Source organism: Papio anubis, chromosome X (assembly GCF_008728515.1).
Source record: "Papio anubis isolate 15944 chromosome X, Panubis1.0, whole genome shotgun sequence".
Lineage (NCBI taxonomy): Eukaryota > Metazoa > Chordata > Mammalia > Primates > Cercopithecidae > Papio > Papio anubis.
Window position 1 is genome coordinate 80,522,568 of NC_044996.1, and position 24,454 is coordinate 80,547,021.

The window sequence follows — 24,454 nt, forward strand, 5'->3', positions numbered from 1 at the left end:
AGCCAAGATTGCGCCACTGAACTCTAGCCTGGGCGACAAGAACAAAACTCCGTCTCAAAAATAAATAAAAAGAGACTAAGGGCCCCTGTACTTTAACGTGTTGCCATGTTGAAGAAGAGGAAGAGAGGGTAGCAATCCAATTAGAATTAAGAAATTTAGGCCAGGCGCGGTGACTCACGCCTGTAGTCCCAGCACTTTGGGAGGCTGAGGCAGGTAGATTACGAGATCAGGAGTTCGAGACCAGCCTGGCCAATATGGTGGAACTCTGTCTCTACTTAAAAAAAAATACAAAAATTAGCCGGGCGTGATGGCACACACCTGTAATCCCAGCTACTCAGGAGGCTGAGGGAGGAGAATCGCTGGAACCTGGGAGGCGGAGGTTGCAGTGAGCCGATATTGCACCACTGCACTCTAGCCTGGGCGACAAAGCGAGACTCCGTCTCAAAAAAAAAAAAAAAGAAAGAAAGAAAGAAAAAAAAAGAAATTTAGAGTGTAAGGTAAACAGGGGAGATGATTGGAATAGAACGAAGACTCTGACTTGTTGATCCAGCCCCCAGCATTCTCCCAAGAGACCACCCTTCCCAGACATGCAGAACTCACACACTCCCTTTGCAAAGAAGCTCTGTGTATTGGGTGCAACAGCTCTGGGGTCTCTATATAAATAATATACAAAACCCAACAGCTCAATGCCTCACATTAACAAAAATACTAAAAACTTATTAAAAACGGAGCCTGAGGGAAGGGCCCCAACCACTACTGGTGCTAGCCCAGGAACGGGATTGGGAATTAAGAGGAAAGGGTGGGGCCACATCCAGTGCACAAGCAGTTCCTCCAGGTGGCTCAGTAGCGTCCAAATATGTTGGTACTGGGCTGTGGCTGGGTATCTGTGAAAAACCAGAGATTATCAGGGATGGAAGACCAGGCAGGGGTGTGGGTATGCACGAGGAAAGCTGTTCAGGTATCAAGGGAAGGGGATGGAATGGAATGCCTCCTCTCATAACCTGGGCCTGAAGCCATCTTTTCAGCTACTTTGGCCCACCCCGCCCCCTAAATTTATTCCATGGGGTTCTCCTTGGGAAGGCAGGCAGGCTTACTGGAGAGCTGTTGTTGAAGTTGCCGGACCAAAGCTGCTGTCTGTTGCTGCTGCTGGGTCTGCTGAAGCCCCTGGCGCTGGAACTGGGTGGAAATAGGAAGTGGAAGACTGAAGTCTAACTTTTCTCCTTCTTCAACCTCCTTTCCCAATCCGTTTGTTGTTTTTGTTTTTGTGACGGAGTCGCGCTCCATCCCCCAGGCTGGAGTGCAGTGGTGTGATCTCGGCTCACTGCAACCTCTGCCTCCCAAGTTTGAGCAATTCTCTGCCTCAGCCTCCCAAGTAGCTAGGATTACAGGTGCCCACCACCATGCCTGGCTTTTTTTTTTTTTTTTTTTGTATTTTTAGTAGAGACGGGGTTTCACCATCTTGGCCAGGCTGGTCTCAAACTCCTGATCTCAAGTGAGCCACCCGCCTCGGCCTCCCAAAGTGTTGGGATTACGGGCGTGAGCCTCGCGCCTGGCCTCCCAATCCCTCTTTAGGGTGCCATGCCCTGCCTCCCACTTCTACCCTATTCCATACTGTCCCCAACCCAGTTCACTGGCTGCATGCCCAACCTGGGCAGTTGTCCCTGAGCCTGGGGCTCTAGTCCAGTAGCTACCTGGGGCTGGGACTGGGGCTGGGGTTGGGGAGGAGCCGCCTGTTGCTGCTGTTGCTGCTGGTGTTGCTGTTGTTGCTGTTGCTGCTGCTGCTGTTGCTGTTGCTGTTGCTGCTGCTGCTGCTGCTGTTGCTGCTGCTGCTGCTGCTATAAGAACATAAAAGATACTTCAGAAGGAGCAGAGGGAGGAAGCTAAGACTCAGAACTGGAGGGCTGAGGGCAGGGGATGAGGAAGCAGGGTGGGAGCTCGGGGTCTACTGCCTTCCCTTTTTAGACAGCTGCCCAGAAAGAAACCAAATCTAGGGTACCCAGTGGACAATGTCCAACTCTCTCCTACTATGATTCCCAGAAAACAAAAAGGGGGAGGGTAGGAAACTAACTTCTCCAGCACCACTAGAGGCCAGCTGCTCTGCTAGGTGTTTTGATACACTGCCTCGTTTAGTCTTGGTAACTGTGTGGGAAGAACTTGTGCCTCTCCTCTTCCCTGGGCTCCCAGGTCCCAGAGGAAATTTCCCCAGTGCCTTACCCGCAGGATCTGCTGCTGCTGCTGCTGCCGGATGTGGTACTGCTGCTGCTGCTGCTGTTGCTGTTGCTGTTGCTGCTGCTGCTGCTGTTGCTGTTGCTGCTGTTGCTGCTGCTGTTGCTGCTCAGGTAGGATGGCTGTTGAGCGGACGCCTGCCTGGACGCCCTGGGCACTCATTGGAGTCATGGTACTTATCATGGGTGTCTGCTGCAGTGTCTGGTGTGAAAACCTCCAAAGACAAGAGGACCAGAGGTCAAGGCGTGAGGGAGGTGGGGAGAGGGGGTCAGTATAAACCTCGGGTTCCTGACCTGAAAGAAACGTTAGCAGGTTATTTCATTCATTCCTCTTGTCACTAACCAGACTTCCAGTCTGGGGAATAAGTTGCATAAGATGATACTCTATTTTAGTGTCTCATAACCTTAATGGTTAGGAATTTTTCAATTCTGCATTAGCTATTTTTTCTCTTACAAAAATGAAAAATAGGGCTGGGTATGGTGGCTCACACCTGTAATCCCAGCACTTTGGGAGGCTGAGGCGGGCAGATCACTTGAGGTCAGGAGTTCCAGACCAGCCTGGCCAACATGGTGAAACCCCGTCTCTAGCAAAAATACAAAAAAAATTAGCTGAGCGTGGTAGTGGGCGCCTGTAATCCCAGCTACTTGGGAGGCTGAGGCAGGAGAATTGCTTGAACTCCAGCCTGGACGACAGAGCGAGACTCTATCTCAAAAAAAAAAAAAAAAAAAAAAAAAAGATAGGCATTCTATAAACACTCATTGAGGTTTTTCGCTGTTGCTGTTGTTGTTCCCCAATAACATTTCAAGTTGTTCTACTACACCCGTATATCACTCCAAGAGTCTACTGGCCAGGCTCCCCGTCTCAAGTCTTCTTTTTTCTTTTTGAGACAGAGTCTCACTCTGTCGCCCAGGTGGGAGTGCAATGATGCAATCTCGGCTCACTGCAACCTCCACCTCTCAGGTTCAAGCAATTCTCCTGCCTCAGCCTCCCGAGTAGCTGGAATTACAGGCGCATGCCACCACACCCAGATAATTTTTGTATTTTTAGTAGAGACGGGATTTCACCACGTTGACCAGGCTGATCTCAAACTCCTGACCTTAGGTCATCTGCCCACCTGGGCCTCCCAAAGTCCTGGGATTACAGGCATAAGCCACCACGCCCAGCCTGAAGTCTTCTTCTTGCACCTCCCAGTACACATGCTATCCATTCATTCCAAGGAGTCTTGCAACATACCCAACTCCTCCTATCACTCTTCTGATCAAAAGAGTCCTTACTGGGACTGTGTCTCAATTCTTCAGCTGAGCATTCAAGGCCATCTCTCAGCCTGCCCCCTCCTAGCCTAGCCCCAGTGACTTCCCCAGCACAGATTTTACACTCCATCCAGGCCCTTCTCCCCAGACACCATCCTCATTCTTGTCCCCATGTCTTTGTTCATGTTACATCCTCTACCTGGAATGCCCTTTCCTCTTCTCCACAAATCCCAATCACAGCTATTCTTCAAAGGCCAACTCAAGTCTGACCTCCTTCATGAAACATTCTCTGATGAGTCAGGCCCACAGATACTACCCCGTACTTTTTCTCAATCTGCATTTTACCTCATAGCATACAACTGCATACCTGATTATATCTTTGCTCAGAGTGTTCTCTCAATGTTCTTCTGTAAGTCTCATCTCCCCAGCTATAGTAAAGATTCTTTGTAGTGAGGAACTATGCATTTTGGGGTTTTTTTGCTATCTTTCTTCACCTCACCCAGTCCTGGTATAGTGCTGGCCACACAATGGGCAGTTAGTCCACTCCCCAGTGTTCTTAATCCCAAGCTTTGGAGTCTCTAAGCATGGTTACAAGGCCTGAACTAAGGCTTGACTAACATTAACCATGGTGGGAGGATTCATTCATTAATCCATCCTGGTATTCAACCTGGTATTTAAAGCCGGTACCGGCTTTAGGACTCCTTATCATGTAGTTCATCTATGAACTCCAGATATTTTTTTTCTTTTTCTTTTTCTTTTTTTTTTTTTGAGACAGTGTCTCACTCTGTCACCACTGCAGTGCAATGGTGCAATCAATCTTGGCTCATTGTGCGATTACAGCTCACTGCAGCCTCAAACTCCCAGGCTCAAACAATCCTCCCACCTCAGCCTCCTGAGTAGCTGGGACTACAGGCATGCACCACCATGCCCGGCTAATTAAAAAAAAATTTTTTTTGGCCAGGTGTGGTGGCTCAGTTCAAGACCAGCCTGGGCAACATGGCGAAACCCCATCTCAACTAAAAATCCAAAAAATTAGCTGGGCGTGGTGGTGTGTACCTGTAGTTCCAGCTACTTGGGAGACCAAGGTAGGAGGGTCACCTGAGCCTGGGAGGTCGAGGCTGCAGTGAGCCATGATCATGCCATGACACTCCAGCCTGGGCAACTGGAGTGAGACTCTGTTTCAAAAAAATATGTATTTTTTTTTTTTTAGAGATGGGATCTCCCTATGTTGCCCAGGCTGGCCTCAAATTCCTGGACTCAACTGATTCTCCCACCTTGGGCCCCCAAGTGCTGGGACTACCAGTGTGAGCTACCACAGAGCCCAGATTTTTCCATGAGTCAGATAAACAATTTCCCCTCTCTGGGCCTCAAAGAACTGTTAAGGAAGTACACATGAAACTATTGGTCTCCAGGGTCCCTTCCAGCTCGAGACTTCTGTGGTTATGGGCTATGTGGCCAGATAAGTATTCTTGATGTCTCCGAAAGTTCTGACCAGTCCCATCACCTTCAGGCACGGGCTTTCCCAAGTCAAATGCTCCCTTATACCTCTGCATCTCTTCCTAGCTCACCACTACTTTGGGTACCTTTGAGTGGAGGTCAGTCCATGTCCATAGGTGGGGGCCTGCTGGTGCACATAGCCACTGGGCCGCTGTTGCAGGTGGCGGGTAGGATCTACAAGAGTAGGATTGGTAGAAGGGTGGGTGCTCTGGTAAGGCTGGCTGGAGTAGCTGGGGGGCACCATGGTACCTGCAGGGCCTGTGTGTTGCTGCAATCCCACATGAGAAACATAAGGAGTATAGCCCTGGAGGGAAGGAGGAGAGAGGGAATCAGGGCTGAGAGTATGCAAAGCAGCTTGCCTCATCCCCCGAGTCTCACAATCCCAGGCTCTTACCTGGGAAGTCTGCAAACCGTAGGAAGAGCTGGGAGTCATCTGATGGACAGATGACTGTCCCAACATGCCCTGACTCTGCTAAAGGGAGAGAAGAGAACAACTCAAACTCAGGAAATGCTTGCTGCCATCTCATCTCTTGTGTCTCCTGCTCTGAGTGTCCTTGTGAAGATCCCGTGTCTCAGTCCTGTGACCCTCAAAAGCCCCTCTCCCTGACAGCCCTCCCTACTGCCCCTCTCACTATCTTTGCCTGGAGCTGTTGGCGAAGGCGCTGTCCTTGGGGCACCGCAGGTTGCTGCTGCCGGTACACAGAGGTCTTATAAGAGGAGGGTTCTAGGCCCATGACGCCAGTCATGGTTGTGGGCAGCACTCCAGGGTAAGTCGGTCGGGTGGGCAGCTTCTGCATTGGTAAGCGCACAGGGCGGTATGGGTCCACACGAGGGCCACCTGGAAAGGAGAGTGGGCTGACCTCTAGGCTCCTCATCCCTCTGTCTCTTGCTCAGTGTCCTTGACATCCATAGCTCCTCAGGGGAATGGCATCACCCTTTGGGCAGGGGGAGTATACACCTAGGTCCCTCCAGCATTCCTAGTGGCTGGCACTCACCTGCAGGTAGTGGCTGGTTCTGGGTGTACAGGCCTATGGAGCCTTGCCTGTAATTAAGGTGGGTTATGGAACCAGGGTTTGGGTGGTGCAGGAGGTCTGGAGGCACTGTCACACCATAAGGGCCGCTCCGACCCGGGCCCATTCCATAGTCCTGTGTGAGTGACAGAAGAAGAGGGTGAGTGGGTTGTAGCTGAGTGGGGTCGGGGAGCTGGGGGAGAATGAGGTAGAGAGGAGCTGGATTCGTACATGGTTAATTTGTATTATGATTCTAATGGCACCCCTTCCTTATGCGCCCCCACCCCTCCCACAAACCAGAAACTGGAGCATCATGAAGTAAGAGGCTGTGGGAGAACTGTCATGGGGGAGACGCTCACCTCTGTCTTGGCAGCTGGCTGGCTGCGTTTCTTGCCCTTGGTGGACTTCTTCTTGCGTTCCTCAGTACTGGGTGGAGCAGCCCCCGGTTTGTCAGTTTTGGGGGGCTCTGGAGCCTTTTTCTCAGGCTCTAGCAGGGTAGGAGCAGGGGGCTCCTCATCTTCTGGGGGCAGTGGCAGTGGCTCCAGGTAATAGGCGCGGGGCCGGGGCCTCAGGTGTGTGTGGTAGAGCAGCAACCGCTGCTGCTCCTCTCCTCGAGCCACTCGCCGGTCCACCCGCACTGTTCCAAACCAGCCCCAAGACAGCGGTGCTGACGGCTTCAACCCCTCAAAAAGATCCCAGGGCGAGATCTTCTGTTTGGTGGAAACCTGTAGACCCTGCTCCAGAAAATGAAAAACAATAAGCTGTTGGGACTTAGAAAACACAAGAGAGACCGCAAGCACTTGCAGGAGTGGGTAGAAAGTCATAGGTAGATTCAAGAGAGATGGTAAGAAACAGACACGGATACACACATACATGCAGAAGAGAGTTATGCAGGGAGAGAGTGAAGGGTGGGGGACAGGGAGAGGTGTGGAGGCGCAAGATGAAGCCAGCCAGGACCAGGAGAGGAGACGAATGAACGGGGCGGGCGTGTGGGGAGAGAAGCCGAGACCGGGAGAGAAAGGGGTTGGGGAGAAAGCCAGAGAGGAAGTGGGGAGGGAGAGGGATTGACATTCAGAGGCAGACAGAAAAAGGAAGGCAGAGAAAGAGAGAGAGGAAGGCAGGGAGAGATTCTGCCTTTAGGCAGGCAGAGAAAGACAGAGTCAGAGAGAGAGAGAGAAACAGGAAGAGAGACAAAAAGGTGGAGAGACAAAGAAAGGCAAACGAGTCAGACACGGAGAGAGACAGAGACAGAGGAAAAGAGACAGATGGACTAGGAAGACAGATGAAGAGAATGTATATATGAAGGAGTTAGACTTTGGGTTTTAAACTATACACAATAATTATGGTTACTCAACAAATACGCAACTGACAGAGAGGGAAAAGATAAAACTGTGCCGAGATGGGTGGGTGTAGGGAGAGAAACACAGAAATAAAAGAGATACAGGCTGTCGGCCAGATAGATGGGTGGGGTAGGACATGAGGCAGGTGGAGCAGAGGAAAGAGGAGGTTAGGGTATTGAGAAATGGGTGGTATGTTAAAAGGTGAGGGCAGGGTGAAGGAAAGAGGGTGGGACTCCAGAGATGGAGATGAAATGTAAGGAAAGTTAAGTGATTTGCTGAAAACCCCCGAGATGGTGTTCACTGGCAGAGACTGGATGGGCTCCTGAATCTGATGAGTCTGTTGGAGCTACAAAGCTGATGCAGGGAAAGTTCTTGCCCAAAGGGGAAAAAAGGCAAGGGACATGGGCAGACAATGGAACATGCCTCCTTCTTGAAGATGGAATCGAAGCCAGCAATCTTGTTGCCCTTGGTATCAATAAGGGAGCCCTGTGGCTCACACGTGATGACATCTCGGGTCTGCTTGGGCAGTGGCAGCAGCTGGCGAACCTTTTCCAGACTGTCTGACTGGCGTTCCCCCAACTCCTTCTGCAGGCACAGGAAGATGGGACAAGAGTTCAGAGATACAGAAAACAGGGATGGGAAGTCTCAGGGGACAGCACAGAACTTGGCACAGAGAAGACCCCCAGTCAGTAAATGCTCATGGCATGAGTAACAAAGAAAAGATAGACGTGAGAAGGAAAGGTAGAGGGCTCAAGCCAGAAGCAAGTTCCTGAGGCTGGACAGCAGATTCCGGTTCCCGCAATCCTTGTCCCTGCCTCCTCTGCTCACCTGCAGCTTCTTTGCCAGGTTCATGTATGCACGCTTGTTTTCCTCCATGCTACCTTGGGAGATGCTAGACATGTCTGCAGCCAATGTCCCATTGATGAGCACGCTCAGCATGTCCAACACAGTAGTGAAGAGCTCACTGAGACAGGAAGCCAGAGAGAAAACCAGAGAAGAAAGAGGTGAAGATAGAAAAAGGCCTCAGCAGAGGACACAAACAGGGAGAGGTGCTTAATATGTCATCCCGAGGGCACCAAAACCGTATGGGGAGCCCAGGGCCATGGAGTCCACAGTAACAGCCACACCAATCTCAGTGGGTGCACCTGACGTGGGAGTAAGGGGAGCCTCTTGGGTATGAAACTGCAGGGAGCAGGTGGGGATGCTTTACTTGTTGGACTGCATGTCGACAGTGCCGCTGATGATGATCTCCAGGAGGAGCATGGCCCACTCCGTGGTCTGCTGGGTGCTGCGCTGCACCGTGTCAAACATGCCCCCAACCTGCCAGGGCCACAACAAGTCAGTCAGATGGCTCAGGGACAAGGCCAGAGTTTAAGGAAAGCTTAGTTCAAATCTGAGTTGGGACGCCTGAGTTCATGCTTGAGTTGAACCTATGATTTACTATATGATCTCAAGACAATGAGGGAATTCTTGACATCTCTGGGCCTCTGTTTCCATACTTAGAAAGTGATGGGAGTTGGACTGAATGATTTCCAGGATTCCATTCAACATTCCACAATGGGTTTCCAGTGCTTCTAGGGCCCAGTCAGAATCTAGGATACTGAGGCAGAGTCCCTGCAAGGATCCAGGGTACATAATCTATTGGACCATGACCACAGTGATACAGCCCCCTTAACCACTTTCAGTCCCTGCATCCTTTCAGAGAACACGGTTAATACTTCAAGACTCAGGCCGGGCACGGTGGCTCATGCCTATAATCTCAGCACTTTGGGAGGCTGAGATGGACGGATCATTTGAAGTCAGGAGTTCAAGACCAGCCGGGCCAGCATGATGAAACCCCATCTCTATGAAAAATACAAAAATTAGCCAGGTGTGGTGGCGCACGCCTGTAATCCCAGCTACTCAGGAAGTTGAGGCTTGAGAATCACTTGAACCCGGGAGGTGGAGGTTGCAGTGAGCTGAGATGGTGCCACTGCACTCCAGCTTGGGTGACAGAGCGAGACTCCGACTCCAAAAAAAAAACAAAAAAAAAAAAACAAAAAAAAAAACTTCAAGACTCAGAATAACCTGGGGCCTCTATCCTTACCCCCATTCTCCCCAACCTGAGGCTTTTGCACTCTGCATTTCCAGCCCTACCCTCTTCCTTCTTTCCCTAGCTGGCCTTCTCACCAGGTTGAGCCGCAGTTTGAGTGCCTCATGCATAAGCTGCTTTGGTTTGCAATCATCTAAGTACTGGTCATCTCGCCAATTATTCACAATCTAGAATAGAAACAAATAAAATATGCAGTTCAGGGATCTTCGTGTTTCCATCTCACAACAGCCAATATGTTTATCAGAAAGTACTGAAGTTTCCAAGTACAGAGTAACCCCTTAGGTGCATCCTTCCCTGCCCTCCTGCCCACCTCCATGGCCCAGAGATCTGTACCTGGTGCACCTGGCTGTAGAGGGAGGTAAGGAGTCCCTCACGTTGTTCATCCTGCCCTTTCAGACATGTTAGTACCAGTGATAAGAAGGGCTGCTGGCTCAACAGGGACATGCTAGAGACAAGAGAGAGAAGAGAAGAGAAGAGAAGAGAAGAGAAGAGAAGAGAAGAGAAGAGAAGAGAAGAAGAGGAGAGGAGAGAAGAGGACAAAAGGGAGACTGTGGGTTGGGAGTCAACTTCCAACCTCATTCTCCAGACTCTACTCTCCTAAGACCTAGCCTCTTGCTCAGCCATGCCCACTCTTATCCTCTGATTTTCCACTTTCCTATGATGCTTCTCCTTAGCCCCAATTTTATTCTTCCCCAGGCCTGCCTTTTCTCCTTTCTACCTCTCAATCTTGGTCCACTCCCTACGCCCCTTTACCTCTTCTGCTTTTGTCGATCACGTTCTTTGCGTGAAGAGGAACCCAGGTGCTGACCCTTCTCCAATTCCTCCCCAGCAGCCTTTAACACATGTCCCTGGACTGAGGTGGGCAGTTTAGCAATGAGGGGGGCCACCAGCCATACACCAGAGCGCTCTAGAGAGCTGGAGAACAGAGGACACAGGGTCACAGGGGAGCCAGGCAAGGCTGGAACAATCCATCCTCTCCTTTCCCTGATGGACATGCTGGTATCTCCACGCATCTGACATCACTCATGCTACCAGCAGAGAAATTCCTAAGGGGATGGGCCCTAACATGTTTCTATCCGACCTGAGCACAGGCTTGGTCTTGCTGCTGCTGGGCATGTTGCTTGCAGTACTTCCAGATGACCCTGTCTCTGCTGACTGTTGGAAAACCTCGATTGTGGCCTTGGCAATGTTCTCCAAGAGGGAGTTCATCTCCTGGGGAGGATGAAAGGCACAGAAGTGCTAAAATAGGTAGCTAAGGGTGAAGGAAAGCAGATGGTAGGAGAGATGGGAGATGAGGGAGAAGGACAGCACTGGCGGAGGTTGATGGGGAGATAGGAACCCAACTCTGTTGGGACTCATGTCCTCTAGTACCTCCGTATTTCTCCAATTCCTCATTGTCTTCTCCTTTACATACCTCCTTACATCTATGGCCAGATAAACAGGCTCCACCACCACCACCACCACCAAGCTTCCCCACAGCTCAGAGCTCCAACACTCTCAACCCATTTCCCTTATCATCAGCTCCACTTGTTCACCATTTTCCCATCCCCTCTTATCTCTCAGCTCAAGAGCCCAAGGGTAGGATCTAGGTTCTTCTGTGGTGGACCGCCTCCCTGACACATGGAGCTGAACGTGAACACAGGAAAGGGAGGGTCCAGGCACTACTCACATTGTTAGGGGTCTGCTTGATCATGAGCTGCAGCTCCAGGGAAGACTGGCGCATGGTCCACTGGTCCAAGTTCTGTGATAGAGGCCCCACACCCAGGCTAGTAATCATCGTGTTACCCCCAGCTACCCACCAATCTGAGGCCAATTCCTGTTCTCCTGCAACATTGAATCACAGACTCCTGGAGGTCTGAAAGGGACCTCTATGTCCCCATCTTTAAGAAAGACTACATTTAGGGAGGCTGAGGCAGGCGGATCACCTGAGGTTAGGAGTTCGAGATCAGCCTGGCCAACATGGCAAAACCCCATCTCTACTAAAAATACAAAAATTAGCCGGGCGTGGTGGTGGGCGCCTGTAATCCCAGTTACTCAGGAGGCTGAGGCAGGACAATCGCTTGAACTTGGGAGGCAGAGGTTGCAGTGAGCTGAGATCGCGCCACTGCACTCCAGCCTGGGTGACAAGAGCAAGAGTCCGTCTCAAAAAAAAAAAAAAAAAAAAAAAAAAGACTATATTTAAATAGTCCAAACTAGTTGAAAATCTTTCCAATTTTTAAAACAGTTCAGGAAAGATTTCACATCTTTCCCATCCCTTCGTATCAGGAAGTTCTGCTTAATGCTTAACCTTGAAATCCTTGATGTTAAAGTCGAAGCCTGCTTCTCTCGTTTTAGACCAACTGCTCAAAGTCCCTGACAGGACCTTTATAAGACAATCTCTCAAAGTCCTGTAGAGACCAGAAGGCTACTGTTAGCTAATCTCTCTTCGACACTGTCTCTTCTGGGCTGAAGAGACCTTATTCCTTTAGCTTTTCCGCAACGGCTTTATTTTTCCACTCTCTGGTCATCTGAAGGTGTGAGGCAATGTGAAGTGGAAAGTGCACAGACATGTCTAGGTTCACATATTGACTCTAAACTTACCAGCTATGTGACCTTAGACAAGTTACTTAACCTCTTCAAGCCTCAGTTTCCTCATCGGTCAAACAGGGAGGCTCATCTACTTCATAGGGTCATAAAGATTAAATGAGGAAATGTGTGCGGAGTACCTAGCACAGTACCTGGCACAAAACACATGCTCAGCAAGTAGTAGCCATTACTATTCAGTTCTGAGCCATGGCCAAAATGCCAAATATACAAGGCCCACGCCTAGGCCTCCCAGATGCTATGCTTCCCATTGATAAGCTAGATTCATTCCAGATAGCTATGCCCTCACCTAATACTCTTACACTGGAGTCTAGACCCTATTGGACTTACTCCTCAGCCCATGCTGGAGCCGTGTTTCTCTCGCTACCTCTCCCCTCCACTATATCCTTGTCTGTCTTCCTCTCTACTTAACTCCCCCTCTCCTTTTCTCAAGGTTCCTATTGTTTCTCCCCAGATTGGGCCCACTGCTTCCTCTGCGGCCCCCACAGCCTTGGCCTACCTGGAGAATGCGCTTTATGCGCTGCCGCTGGGGGTTTTCCCCATCCTCATTGTCCAGCAGTCGATGTGGGTAGCAGATGAGCTGCATGAGGCGCTGCGCCTGGGCACTACTCAACACTGGGTCTTGCAAGTCATTGCTGTCCTCACACAGCGACTTAAGGCAACGTTCTCCTACCCATTCCTGAGGAAGCTGACAATCAGGGACTGGGAGCAACCAGTGAGGGGGTTAGGAATATGGGGGATGGGCTGGAGTTGGTAAGGAACACAATGTATAGTAGGGAGGTGGTGTGATCATGGGCTGGAAACAGGACTATATTACACAGAGGCATTTAGGAGGTGTGAGAGGAAGGTGAGACTGACCTGTTGGCAGATGCTGCGCAGCACGTACTTGGCATAGACATCCAGACTGGCTGTCTCCACAGAGATGTTGCGGCCACCCTGCCTCCGACCACCACTGCCACCTCCTCCCTCCTCCTCTGGAAGTTCTTCTGTTCCTCCTGTCACAGTGAAGCCTGAACCTTTCAGTTCCGCATCCCCTGTGGTTCACGGGTGGGAGATAGGGAGGGCAGAGTGAGATTGGAACACTGTGTGGAGACCCACCCTGGGCCCACAGAGGCAGAAACACACCAAATCCTGCCCTATGGGACAGAAATATACTTCTCTCCCTCCCCTCCTCCCGAAAGGTCAGAGAGACCACCTTCAGAAGGGAGAAAGACTGTCCCTTGTAGTTTAGCTGGCACTCCACCCTATACACACTTCTGGCACCACTCCCTTCCTACCCCCGTACCAAGTACAAACACAGCCTTGAGAACAGCAAACACAGCTCCATCCACGATGCGGTTCTGGGAGGCAGCCAGCAGGTGGCGGTCACAGGAGGAGCGGATTCCTACTGTAGGCTTGTCTGGGGAAGGCGATGAAGTCAGGGGAAGCAAAAGTGGAATCCATGGAGGCAGGGGAACCACACTTTCTACTGTTGGCTGGTTCAGATCAGGGTCACTTACTTCCATCAGACTGGCAAGGATTGAGCTGCGGTGTCTTGAAAAGGTGAAGGAGGATGCGGCAGGTAAGCCGGGCCCCTGGCTCAGAGTCCTGTTCACTACAAGCTAAAAGGAAGACAAAACAGATCTGGGAAGGATGAAGCTGAACTGCATGTGGGTTTGTATGTGTGCGTGCCTGCATGCATGCAAGTGTATGGCAGGGGCATGGGAGAGAAGATGAGGTAAAGTGAAAGGAGAAAAAGCAAGATAATATTGAAAGCGAGGTAGAGCAGAGAACTGTTATGCAGTCGAAGGGTCAGAAATTGGAAAGGTCAGGGCTGCAAATCCAGGGCTAAAAAACAGGTTCCTTCTAGCCTTCAGCATACCAAAGGACTGGCCTTCTGGGGAAGGCCAGGGAGCCGCAGCAAGGTCTCCCACAGTGAACAATGAGAGGATGGCCGTCCAGTGTGTATTGAAATTTGAGGTCTAGAAATGCTAGGGGTTACAGATTGGTAGTTCACCAGCATTAAGGAGTGAAGGGATGGCAGCACAGCGAATCAGATCTTCCAGGAGCAAACACTGCCGAGCGATGAGGATGGCAACAAAAGTAGCCAACGAGTCATGAAAAGACAGGTCACTGACCTGGAGGAAAAAACAGACAGACACCACGACTCAGAGTGGAGGCCCACTCAAAGCAGTGTGCCTCCACTCTATGGAACTCTGTCCCTGGTCAGAGGATCATGACCAGCCCCTGCCCTGGTCACTGCTCCACTAGCAAGACCCCACCCCAAGTCTCACATCTACATTGCAGAGGAGGTCGTTGAAACCACAAGTGCCATTGTTAGAGGAGCAGCACAAGGCCTTAAGCACTCCTAGCCATTCTGCACTCAGTGACTTGCAATAGCCGGTCAGCTCTGCACACAGGATTGCGATGTCATTCACCCTAGGGAAAAGTACAAATGCCCTCAGGAAAACCTTGCTCCACAAAACCTCAGACCCATTAACTTCTCATCTCTGCCCCAGTATATAATCAAGGTTGTAGTACCTCCCAGATACCTCAGCCCTCCCTATCTCAGGTGGGGGCATGGTGCCCTTCCTCACTCAGTACACCCCATACCTATCGGGATCATGGTGCCCCACACAGACGTGCATAAGGGCATTGCAGACAAAGCTGTAGCGGTTAGCAGGGTTCTCACTAAGACTCTTGCCTAGCCCTGTGTAGGTGAAGGTGTGAGCTGCAGGGTTCTCTAGAGTGTCAATCATGAACTCAGGTGCCCAGCGCATATTTGATTCCGATGGCTCCACGTTGCAGTAGATGGTGTTCTTCACCTTTGAGCAAAAGTCGCTGCAGGGATGGAGGAAAGGAGATAGTAGTGTTGAAGAAGGTCTGCTGAGGTCGAGGGATGGTCAGGAAATGGGAGAAAAGAAAAAAAGGAGAAAGTGAGGGATGAAGGATCTTGGGACAAGAAAAGGGAGATGGGACAAAACGGACTGGGCAGGAAAGGAACCACATGGGAATAAGGAACTGGGGCCTCTGAAGGCAGCGAGGAAGAGGGGGAAGAGTTTGGGCCCCACAGATATAGGTGGGGGGCAAGCCTGCTGAGGAAGAGGGCCCACTCTTGGTAACACAACAGTATGTGGAGGACACAGTCCACAAATGACCCTAGACAGGCAGCAGGGTCCCGGGCCATGCTCTCCTCCTGAGTTGGGTGGTTATGGGAAGAAGGGAGTAGGTCCCACTTGCTACCCCTTACCTTCCACCGCTCTTACCTGAAGAGCTCCCCAAATTTGTTCTTTAAATGGCTACAGGAGGTGTACAGATCATAGAGATAAGCAAGGATACAGCGCTCTGCAGAGGAGCCATCGGACCGGTTCATCCCATGCTTCACAACACCACACAGCCTGCATGAAGAAGCAAGGTTGGGAGGGTCAGCAGATGGTATGCGGGCTCCTCCAAACAGATTCAAGCCTCTGGGAAATACCATTCCTTTCCCATCTGAGTGGCAGGCACTTCCCCAGAGTATGAGGAAGTGCATGCTCTTCCCAGGCCACTTCCACCAGCATTCGCCAGAGCTTTGTTTCAGTTATTCCAACGTCCTGCTTACCCCTCAAAGACCTGTGCCATCTGGTCCTGGTTGAGGATGAGGCAGGCATGATAGTGCCGCAGGACAGCCACAATGCACAGGCACAGGCTAGTAGTGTAGCTGCCCACCAGATCCGAGGATTTGAGAAGCAGCTCAGCCTCAACTACACTCAGTTCATTCAGCAGCTAGCAGAGTGAACAGGGGTGAGAAATGCAAAGAGGCCCCTCATGTTACATAGAACCCACCTTCCTGTGCGGATGCTGGCAAGGCTGGGCCTGAGCCCCTTCCTGCTGGAGCCACCTCAGGATAGAAGGGCTCGTTACCCTATGCCACGGTCCTTTAGTCTATCAACACCACCTCTAACCAGTATCCAGGATACAGTTCTATGAACTCCACAGTGGAAGGACGGTCTGTGTCCAATGCTCTAATCTGCCTCTTGGCCTCCCCAGGGAGCACTTGTCTCTATTCCTACAGTCTCAGCTCATGTTCCACTTCCCCCGTGCTAGTCTTTCTGCCCCTTCAAATAGCCTGGGAAACTGGCTGGAGCATTTACCCCTGTCCTTATGACCCTCCATAGCCCCTATATGGCATGAACTCCTTCCTCCACCCTCATCTCCCCAACTTCCCCACCTGAATGGCAAAGTCGATGAGGCCACTGATGCTGAGTGAATATTCCATGAGGTCGAAGATGAACTGCACATGCTGCACCAGAGGCAAGTGGTATGACATGCCAAGGGCAAAGCTCGTGATCTGCTCCAGAACATTCCGGGAGACCTGATAAGGGCAGTGGGAGTGAGACGGGAGTGGAGAGAAGAAAGAACCAGGGAAGCAGGAAAGGATGACAGTGGAAGGGGATGAGACCAGGAGGCTTAGCCTGCCTAGCGGGGAGAAGATAGGGAAGAAAAGGAAAACAGGAGAGGAGGCCAGAATGTGGGAAAGGGGCTGGGCTTAGGCCCACACCTGAGCCGTGACCTGGTGTTGGTCATAATGTGAAAGGTGCTGGAACTTAGCAAAGATATCTTCAGCAGTGGGGAAGGCTTCAGGCCGGTTGCGTCGCCGCTTCTGCCCATCCTCCCCACCTGAGGGGACAGTTGAAAGGGACCAGTCAAGATAGGGAAGATAACTAGTTGACTAGGGGTGGGGAGTGGGGTATGGAGAGAAGGCTATGGGAGGGAGGGAGGGAGGGAGAGAGGGAAGGAGGGAGGGAGGGAAGGAAGGAAGAGGGAAACAGGGAAGGGAGGGTCAAGGAAGGGATGGGGGAGGAATGAAGGGAAGGGGACAGTGAAGCAAAGGTTTAGAGGACCACAGACTATGTGGACCTTAAAGGAATATGTACAGGGAGGTGCTAGGTTGAGGGAGGGAAGGGAGAGGGAGGGAGGGCAGTATGGGGCTTACTGTGAGGTACCTAAGAATGTCAGGTCTCCAGGATTCAGAGGCACAATAGGAGCAAGCTGGTCTGTAGAGGGGGGGAATGAGGGGGGAAGTTTCAAAAGGACTAGAGCTCTCAGGAGACTCCAAGAGACAGGACATTGGGACATGACTGGGGAGTTCCCTATGCTGGGGAAGGGAAGACTGACTAGGGCACTCTTTGGGGGAGATCTGTTTAAGGAGCCTCAAACCCACCAGTTTCTGCTGTCCCCTTGCGGTTCAGAACCTTCAGGATATCCTTGGTGATTTTCTTGATGGCATGGCGGGCATCATCTCGCTGCTTTCCCACCCCAAACAGTACGACCAACCGCTGGTTGCACTCATGGCTGCATGACTCCTCCTGCATCCCAGCAGCACCATCAGACTCCAGCACCGATCTCCTTCCCTCCTCTTGAAATCATGCTCCACACCCCTCAGCATCCACACGCTAAAGCCCTTCCCTTTCCCAACCCACATCCTCAGGAACAGCTCCAACCCCTCAGCAAATTCCTTGGACAGCAATCTAGGTTCAAAACAGATCATCACAAGGTGCTGGGGAACAGTACCTGGGGGATGGGAAAGTGGGTGGCATACTGCACGTGTCGTGGCTGGTCATAAAGAACCCCAAGGGTCCCTTCGATCTTCTCCTTGGGTGGGGGCTTCACCTCCTTCTCGACATCTGGCTTCTCCGGGGATGGACTGCCCTTCCCCTCACAGGGCATAGTAGGGGAGAACAACTGAGAGAAAGGTGAGAAGGCAGAACATGAGAAGAAGGAAAGGGGATGAGCGGGGGTAAAGAAATGCCAAACGCAGGCATAATGGGAAGATCAAAGGAGCCAGATTCTGCCACGCTCAGGATTGAACTTACTGAGAAATCAGGCTTCTCCATGTCCTCAAAGAGCACACTGGAACTAGGGTCAATGTCCATAGATTCTGAAAGCCCTGGATCCTGAGGGCATAGAACATAAGCAAAGTTGCTTTAGCCCTAGGGAGCGGCTCCCACCATCTAGAAAACTTCACGGGGGAATTGGAGAGAGAAGACCAGATTGTGGAAAGCACAGGATCTGGAGTCAAGTCATCCAATCACTTAACCAGTATAGGCCTCTGCTTCCTTCAGCTTGAAAATGGGGACAAGAGTACCTCACAAGGCTGATGGGAGGAACCAATGAAACAATTGATGTGATAGTGCTTGGTCAATCACCAAGTGCTAAGAAAATACTACCCCCCTGCCCCACGCAAAAGACGCTCTTAGAGGCCTCTGGGAGCCATGAAGATAGAAATGTCAGAAGAAACGATCTAGGGCAAGGAAAAGCCCACTCACCTCCAGCTTGCTGCTGCTGCTGCCTTCAGCCTCCTTGTGCTCTGGGTCATCGGCAGGATCATCAAAGGGAGAGGGAGGCCGGGGACCAGGGGCTCCAAAGGCAAGGTCCCCTCGGGAGATGAGAGTGCAAGTATACATGTTGTGGGAGAAAACATCATGTCGAATCAGTTCACAGAACAGCAGTACTAAGTTAAAGAATTCCACCCGCTCACTCTCACTTCGGGGGTCCGCTGGAGGAAGGGAATGAGGAAACATGAGTTAGGAGAACACAAAAAGTTGGGCCAAAAGAGAGAGGGACACACCTAAGGCAATTAATAGGAGTGATAAAATAAAAATCCCAGAAACTGTCGAGGGACAAAGTGTGGTTGGTTACCCCACATGCTGCCCCACACACCATCTCAGAAAGGAATGTAATATCTTTGTTGCGATTTACGCAGTGAAAATGCTTCAATCACAAGCTCTTGTTTTAATCCTTCTCTGTATTTCTCTACTTTAACTGTAAGATGATCAGTTAAAGAGGATCACTAGAACTACATCTAAAAGTCATTCTGCATAGAGCCCAAGAGAGAAATATACTTTTTGATGACAGTGGCGGGTAACTGAGTCTAGGCAGACGCAACTAGAGAGTGGTAGGGGTCCGTACTCAGCATGGGAGCCTGTGTATCCAGAAACTGCAGGAGGACATCCTGGAAAATGGGAGCACTAGGAGCAGAAAGGGAGCCAGAGGCGATGGAACCCTTCTCATCTGCGGCTTCTGATTCTCCACAACGCTGCAAGATGACAGAACAAATTGTAGAACTGACTTTTACCTGCTTCTTCACTCCTCAATGTGTAGGCCTTAAACTACTACCTGCTTGACCTCTACCCCATGCTTTTCATTTTCATTCCCCTGCTGACCTCCATCTTCTTTACCACCTCCCAACTGAAGCCTTGATGTTATCTCTAATTCTGATAACAATCCACTCTTCTCTACTTTCACCTCATGTCCGTAACTTTGCCTTTAGGTTCTCTTCCACTTCTTTACTCTGTTCTCACACCTTCAACTCTAGTCCCTCCACCACCTCCATCTCTTGGTCTCCAACCCCAGTAAATTCCTTCCCATTGGCCAATCTCATTCTCTTATCTCTGCCCTCTAACCTCAGCCTCAATCTCCGCCTGTCTCTTCTCCAGGAGCTTGGCTACCACCATAGCACGATGCCGACCAGAACGCTTGCAGCTGACAGCCCATTCACATAGCAATGACACCACAGCATCATCATCTGAGGATATCTGGAGACCAAAGGAAGAGAGGGAGGAGTAAGGTAGGGGTGGGGACAAAGAAATGAGTTCCAATTTCCTGAAGACTGCACTCCATCATAAAACATTCTGGGCCCAGTAAGATCATTTCTGCAGATATGCTCTGCTTTCAATGCCTCACCATGACTTCCCCTCAGATATATTATTGCTCTTGCAATGTTTTTTGCTCCTTCTATTCCCCTTTTCGCTTACCTCATGCCCATCCTTGCTAGGCCCCAATCCAAAGATTCGGTTACAAAGTGAGTCAAGAGAGTTGCTGAAGTCAGAGCGCTCAAAACTATGGCTGTCCAGCACTTCCAAAGTATGAAGCACCCGTCCAATGGTGAAGCCTAAGGAGGAAAAGTGGTAAAGGGGACTGAACTAGAGGCCCAGGGCATTCTGGCTCTCAGATCTACATGTCCTTACTATCTCCATCCTTTCCTCAAACATACTTCCTATTATCTGTTCTCCGACACATACCTGCAGTAGCTTCCTGGCATTTATCGAAAGACCAGCGAACTTCAACTGCCTGTCCCCGCTCCTTGATCTGCTGCTCGATCTCCCGCAACTTTGCACGGACCTGCAATGTTAAAAAGGAAGGCTATAAGGATGTACCAAGGCATACAAAAGGCCAGAGCCCCAGGCTAGAAGAATAGTACCAGACTCCAAATCACTATTTCTGAGAGAGCACTTTAGCCTCATAGCCCAATCTGAGAGTACCAGGCGAGTGGTCAGACATACCTGCTGAGTGAAGGCACTGTTACCCTCTGGCATGGGCAGGTTGGAGGGGGCAATAGGCAAGTGGTCAAGTGGTGAGCCGGTCTTAATTCTGCTATCAGTCAGTGAGTAGTGCCAAACCAAGGCACTAGGACAACACAGGAGGATGGTCTGCCAGATAGAAACAGCTAAGTCCAACTCGTTCACATGGCTACCCCTCTGGAATCCCATTCTAAGACCAAACCCGTAGATTCCAGATCCAAAGTTATTCTGACTGGGCCCCCAAGACAGGCATCACTCCACCCCGATCCCCTCCCTTCACTCACTTTCCTAAAAGGCTCTGGGCCTACTATTTAGCCCTGGAAGGGAGAGAGAGGCTGGTCAAAACCCCCAAAGGGGACTAACACCCCATTACCAAGAAACAACCACCTCCAAGCAAGTACTCAGCACCTACTCCCACATCCAATTTGGAATTACCCCTATACTCTGGGATGGGCACCCGATTCTTCTCAGGTTATCTCTCAATGCTTCCTTGGGCCCGCCTAGTACCTACCTGTAGGATACAGCTGAGGCCAAAAACCAGGGGCCGGTGCTGAGGGCACATAAGCAGGTCACTAAAGGGAGTCGAGGGGGTGCTGCTAGTTGGGGGCTGAGGAGCAGGGGTGGTGGGTAGCGAGCTTGTTGACTGAGCAGATATAACATGAGATGAGTGACTGCTCACACCATCTAGCTGCAGGGCCAGTCTCCGTGTACAAAAGTAGGCAAGGCGGCGGGACAGGTACGCAGACTGAACAAATTCCCCAGAGTACTGTGAAGACATGACCATCAGAGCCCCTAGTTCTCTCCAGGGGACCCTGCTGTGACATTTTATTCTTCCTTAAATCCTTCTTAGACTCCCCCTGCCCCACCACCACCAAAATTCCAAGCCTTACTCGGAGAAGAAGGGGCAGGAGCAGTTTAAGCAATTCATCTTCTCCAGGGCGGATCTTCTCAAAACACTCAAGCACCCAGGTCAGGAACTCATGTCTGTCCAGCATTCCATCCTATGGGTACCAGGGGAGGGAAGAGGGGACTATTAGAGATGAAGCAGATAAAGTAAATGAAAAGATGAAGAGAACCACAACTGGGGCAAGGTGGCAAGCAGATTCTGTTCTCTATTGGCAGAGTACAAGTTCAGGCTCAACCCAATGCCCCACACAGCATGCCCTACTCCCTACCTGAAACATGAACATGGCCAGCTTCTCAGTGTAATCCCACTGCCGGATTGCCACCTCTACATCATGGGGCAAGGGCCCTATCGTGGAACCACAGCCCCCACTTCCTGCAGGCCCTGGCCGGTAGTATTCAGCCATCTTCTGTAACTGCTCCCATAAGTACTTGGTGATGATCTGAGTCCATTCTGGAGGAAACAGGGAAAAAGGGCTATTTGATACTATCCTTCTGCTTAGAATTTCCTTCTACTGGCCGGTGCAGTGGCTCACGCCTGTAATCCCAGCACTTTGGGAGGCTGAGGTGGATCACGAGGTCAGGAGTTCGAGACCAGCCTGGCCAAGATGGTGAAACCCCGTCTCTACTAAAAATACAAAAACTAGCCGGGCGCAGGGGTGGGCACCTGTAATCCCAGCTACTTGGGAGGCTGAGACAGGATAATCACTTGAACCCGGGAGGTGGAGGTTGCAGTGAGCCAAGATCCTGCCACTGCACTCTAGCCTGGGTGACAGAGCAAGACTCTGTCTCAAAAAAAAAAAAAAAAAAAAGAATATCCTTCTACTTAGAATACCTTACCCCCACTCCCAATCACCCATCATATTTGTAAATTCAGTTCATCCTTTGTCTCTAGTCAAATCCCACCTTCCTAAAGCCTTTCTGGGTATCCCCATAAGAAAGTAATCTTTTGTCCACTCAAAGAACCTTCTGCTTGGCCGGGCGCGGTGGCTCAAGCCTGTAATCCCAGCACTTTGGGAGGCCGAGACGGGCGGATCACAAGGTCAGGAGATCGAGACCATCCTGGCTAACACGGTGAAACTCCGTCTCTACTAAAAAATACAAAAAACTAGCTGGGCGCAGTGGCGGGCGCCTGTAGTCCCAGCTACTCGGGAGGCTGGAGGGTGGAGAATGGCGTGAACCCGAGGCGCATTTCTGCAGTGAGCTGGAGATCCTCGCCACTGCACTCCAGCCTGGGCGGGCAGAGCTGTGACTCCGCCTCAAAAAAAAAAAAAAAAAAAGAACCTTCTGTTCTAGCTTGACATTCTCACCTCAATTTCTATATTTAATTATGTTATTTGTACATATACCTTAGCAGCCCTGTTAGACTACTAGTATCCTAGGGGCAGAGATTATGCACTGGACGTTTTTGTAGACCAGTATATGTGCACAGTAGACACTCAAATTTCTCAGTGTTTACTGATCAAGCAAATGCAAGAAACAAGCAGAAACAAGGAATCTAGATTAAGAAGGAGGATGTTTGCAAGGGTGTCTCTATCCCTCCTTGAAGCCATCAGCCGCACACCTGGTGTTAGGAGTTACTCACCCATGAAAGGGTCAACATGTCTCTTCTTAACCTTGGTCTCAGAGATTGCTGCATAGTAGGCACAGGTCATCTTAATGAGCCAGGCAGCCCGCATCACAGGCACTGTGTATTTGGCTAAGTACCCAAACACTTCTTCCTTCTTACTGAAAATGGGGACCTGGATGGACATTGCAAATAGTGAGGTCTCTATTATCCCCATGAGCTGACACCCATGTAGCTTAATATGGGAATAGGAGGATACTTGGTACCCTATGCTCCCTCCTTGGCCTGAAGGACAGGAAACAGTACCTTACCTTTTTGGCTAGTTGCGTGAGTGGCTTGGTGCCAGCCAAGTCAGTGAACCAAGTATTAATGGCACTCTGGGATCGTGCAGTCACCAGCCAGAAGTTGTCCTTCTGGTTCACTTGGGGCTTCCTGCGACCAGTGTCAGGGAGGGTATTACAACGTAACTTCTCTGCAATAATGCTGCTGAAGTTGGAACTGATCTGAGGGAAGAAAACTGTACCTCAGGGTGGGAAGAAGGGGCAGACAGGTGGCCTGCCTTTTGCTGGGCAAATGCCAATGAGACAGCATTAGGTCATGAAGGCAAACTCAGCCACTTAGGTTGTCCCTATAAGTCTTCCCTACCCAGGGCCTTTGCTCCTTCTCAGATTCCTCCAGCCTTTTCCTTCAGCCTGGCAGAGTTGTCTCACCTTGGCAGGATTGAAGCTGACGTTCTTGGCACTGCCATGTTCATCCCCAGAGACAGCAGGCTGGTTATTGAAACCTTGTTTTACATTCAAGGCCGTCAGTTCATCCTGAGGCAGGAAAGCGGCGTTTAGTTGTTTTTTCCTTAGGGGGAGGGGGAGGGGATGGGAGAGTAGGGCAGGAGAAGCGAAGGAACAAGGTGAAAGGGCAGGAGGAGGGTTCCGTGTAGCACAGATCGTTACTTAAAGCTGGGCCCTTACATTCACTTGGACCCCACCGTCACCCCCATGGTCACTACGATTCCCAATCACCCAGGGCGCCCTCAAACATCACTCTTCTCTTGCGAACATCCGAGCAGCCGTACCCCACCAAGCTGTCTCAGACAACTTTCTGAGATGTGTGTGGAGGCGGGCGCTTCTGGTGCGGCCCCTACACCACCCCCTATTCATACCTTGGAACCCCCCACCGCGCCCCGTCCTGCCCTCCCACGCCAGCCCACTTTACTCTTCCCCCTTTCGGGACTTTCGCTCTCACCGAACCGCCCCGCCCCCCATTCCCAGACGTCAATGCCTCCTCCTAGGCTGACCGCGTGCCCCCGGCCCTTCCAGAGCCCCGATTTTCGAACGCACCTCCTTCTGTTTGGGGTCCTGAGGGTAAACATCGGGAGGCCCCAGCCGCGGCCGCTTCAGGGGCCGGTGTTCGTAGCTCAAGATCCCGAAGGCCGCCATCTTGCCCAGCCCGTAGCGCCGGAGGCGCCAGCAGGGCCAGGCTGACTGGGGGAACGGGAAGGGGGAGAGGGAGCCGAAAAGGGGGGCGGTGGTTGAGAGGACGGCGGCCGAGAGACAACAAGGGGGCACGTTAGAAACTCTCGACCATTGCCGGAAACTACCGAGGGAAGCCGAGGGACGCCGGGAACCATCGGACAATACCGACCGCAGAGGGGGTGGGGCCTGGCCCGGT

The 24,454-nt window shown here is 51.1% G+C and overlaps 1 protein-coding gene across 9 annotated transcripts; it reads right to left on the reverse strand.

Moving 5' to 3' along the window:
* Nucleotides 1-608: 608 nt before the first annotated feature.
* Nucleotides 609-24,434, reverse strand: MED12 (mediator complex subunit 12). 9 transcript variants are annotated; one of them, XR_641974.4, is made up of 45 exons: nucleotides 24,124-24,434; nucleotides 23,500-23,604; nucleotides 23,101-23,292; nucleotides 22,808-22,964; nucleotides 21,495-21,676; nucleotides 21,210-21,320; nucleotides 20,831-21,085; nucleotides 20,302-20,448; nucleotides 20,041-20,140; nucleotides 19,774-19,910; nucleotides 19,423-19,554; nucleotides 18,929-19,055; nucleotides 18,286-18,515; nucleotides 17,833-17,913; nucleotides 17,531-17,701; nucleotides 17,181-17,325; nucleotides 16,963-17,013; nucleotides 16,518-16,636; nucleotides 16,188-16,331; nucleotides 15,579-15,742; nucleotides 15,244-15,375; nucleotides 14,591-14,818; nucleotides 14,272-14,416; nucleotides 13,995-14,115; nucleotides 13,498-13,599; nucleotides 13,284-13,397; nucleotides 12,857-13,032; nucleotides 12,498-12,677; nucleotides 11,085-11,156; nucleotides 10,497-10,627; nucleotides 10,169-10,330; nucleotides 9,749-9,860; nucleotides 9,493-9,582; nucleotides 8,534-8,643; nucleotides 8,152-8,287; nucleotides 7,747-7,908; nucleotides 6,343-6,717; nucleotides 5,969-6,119; nucleotides 5,615-5,811; nucleotides 5,368-5,445; nucleotides 5,223-5,277; nucleotides 5,060-5,147; nucleotides 1,692-2,440; nucleotides 1,095-1,176; nucleotides 609-884 (listed from the first exon to the last, which is right to left on the reverse strand). XR_641974.4 is itself a non-coding variant. In XM_009197781.4 (45 exons), the coding sequence occupies exons 1-45, from the start codon at nucleotides 24,220-24,222 to the stop codon at nucleotides 841-843; spliced, it is 6,534 nt and encodes a 2,177-aa protein (XP_009196045.1). In that variant the 5' UTR covers nucleotides 24,223-24,433; the 3' UTR covers nucleotides 609-840. The 9 variants fall into 9 exon arrangements, 2 of the variants coding, with proteins under 2 accessions (XP_009196045.1, XP_031516368.1); XR_641973.4 differs by having other exon boundaries at nucleotides 5,606-5,811; XR_641972.4 differs by having other exon boundaries at nucleotides 14,591-14,860.
* Nucleotides 24,435-24,454: the final 20 nt, after the last annotated feature.

What these genes read in the sequence shown, in the direction of transcription:
- MED12 (XM_009197781.4), bottom strand. Translation starts at nt 24,222, where the DNA reads ATGGCGGCCTTCGGGATCTTGAGCTACGAACACCGGCCCCTGAAGCGG. An exon ending in AACACCAGGTCACGGCTCAG is followed by an intron (nt 16,332 to 16,517) that starts GTGTGGGCCTAA and finishes TGCCCTTATCAG; the next exon opens with GTCTCCCGGAATGTTCTGGA. An exon ending in GTCGACATGCAGTCCAACAA is followed by an intron (nt 8,288 to 8,533) that starts GTAAAGCATCCC and finishes TTCCTGTCTCAG; the next exon opens with TGAGCTCTTCACTACTGTGT.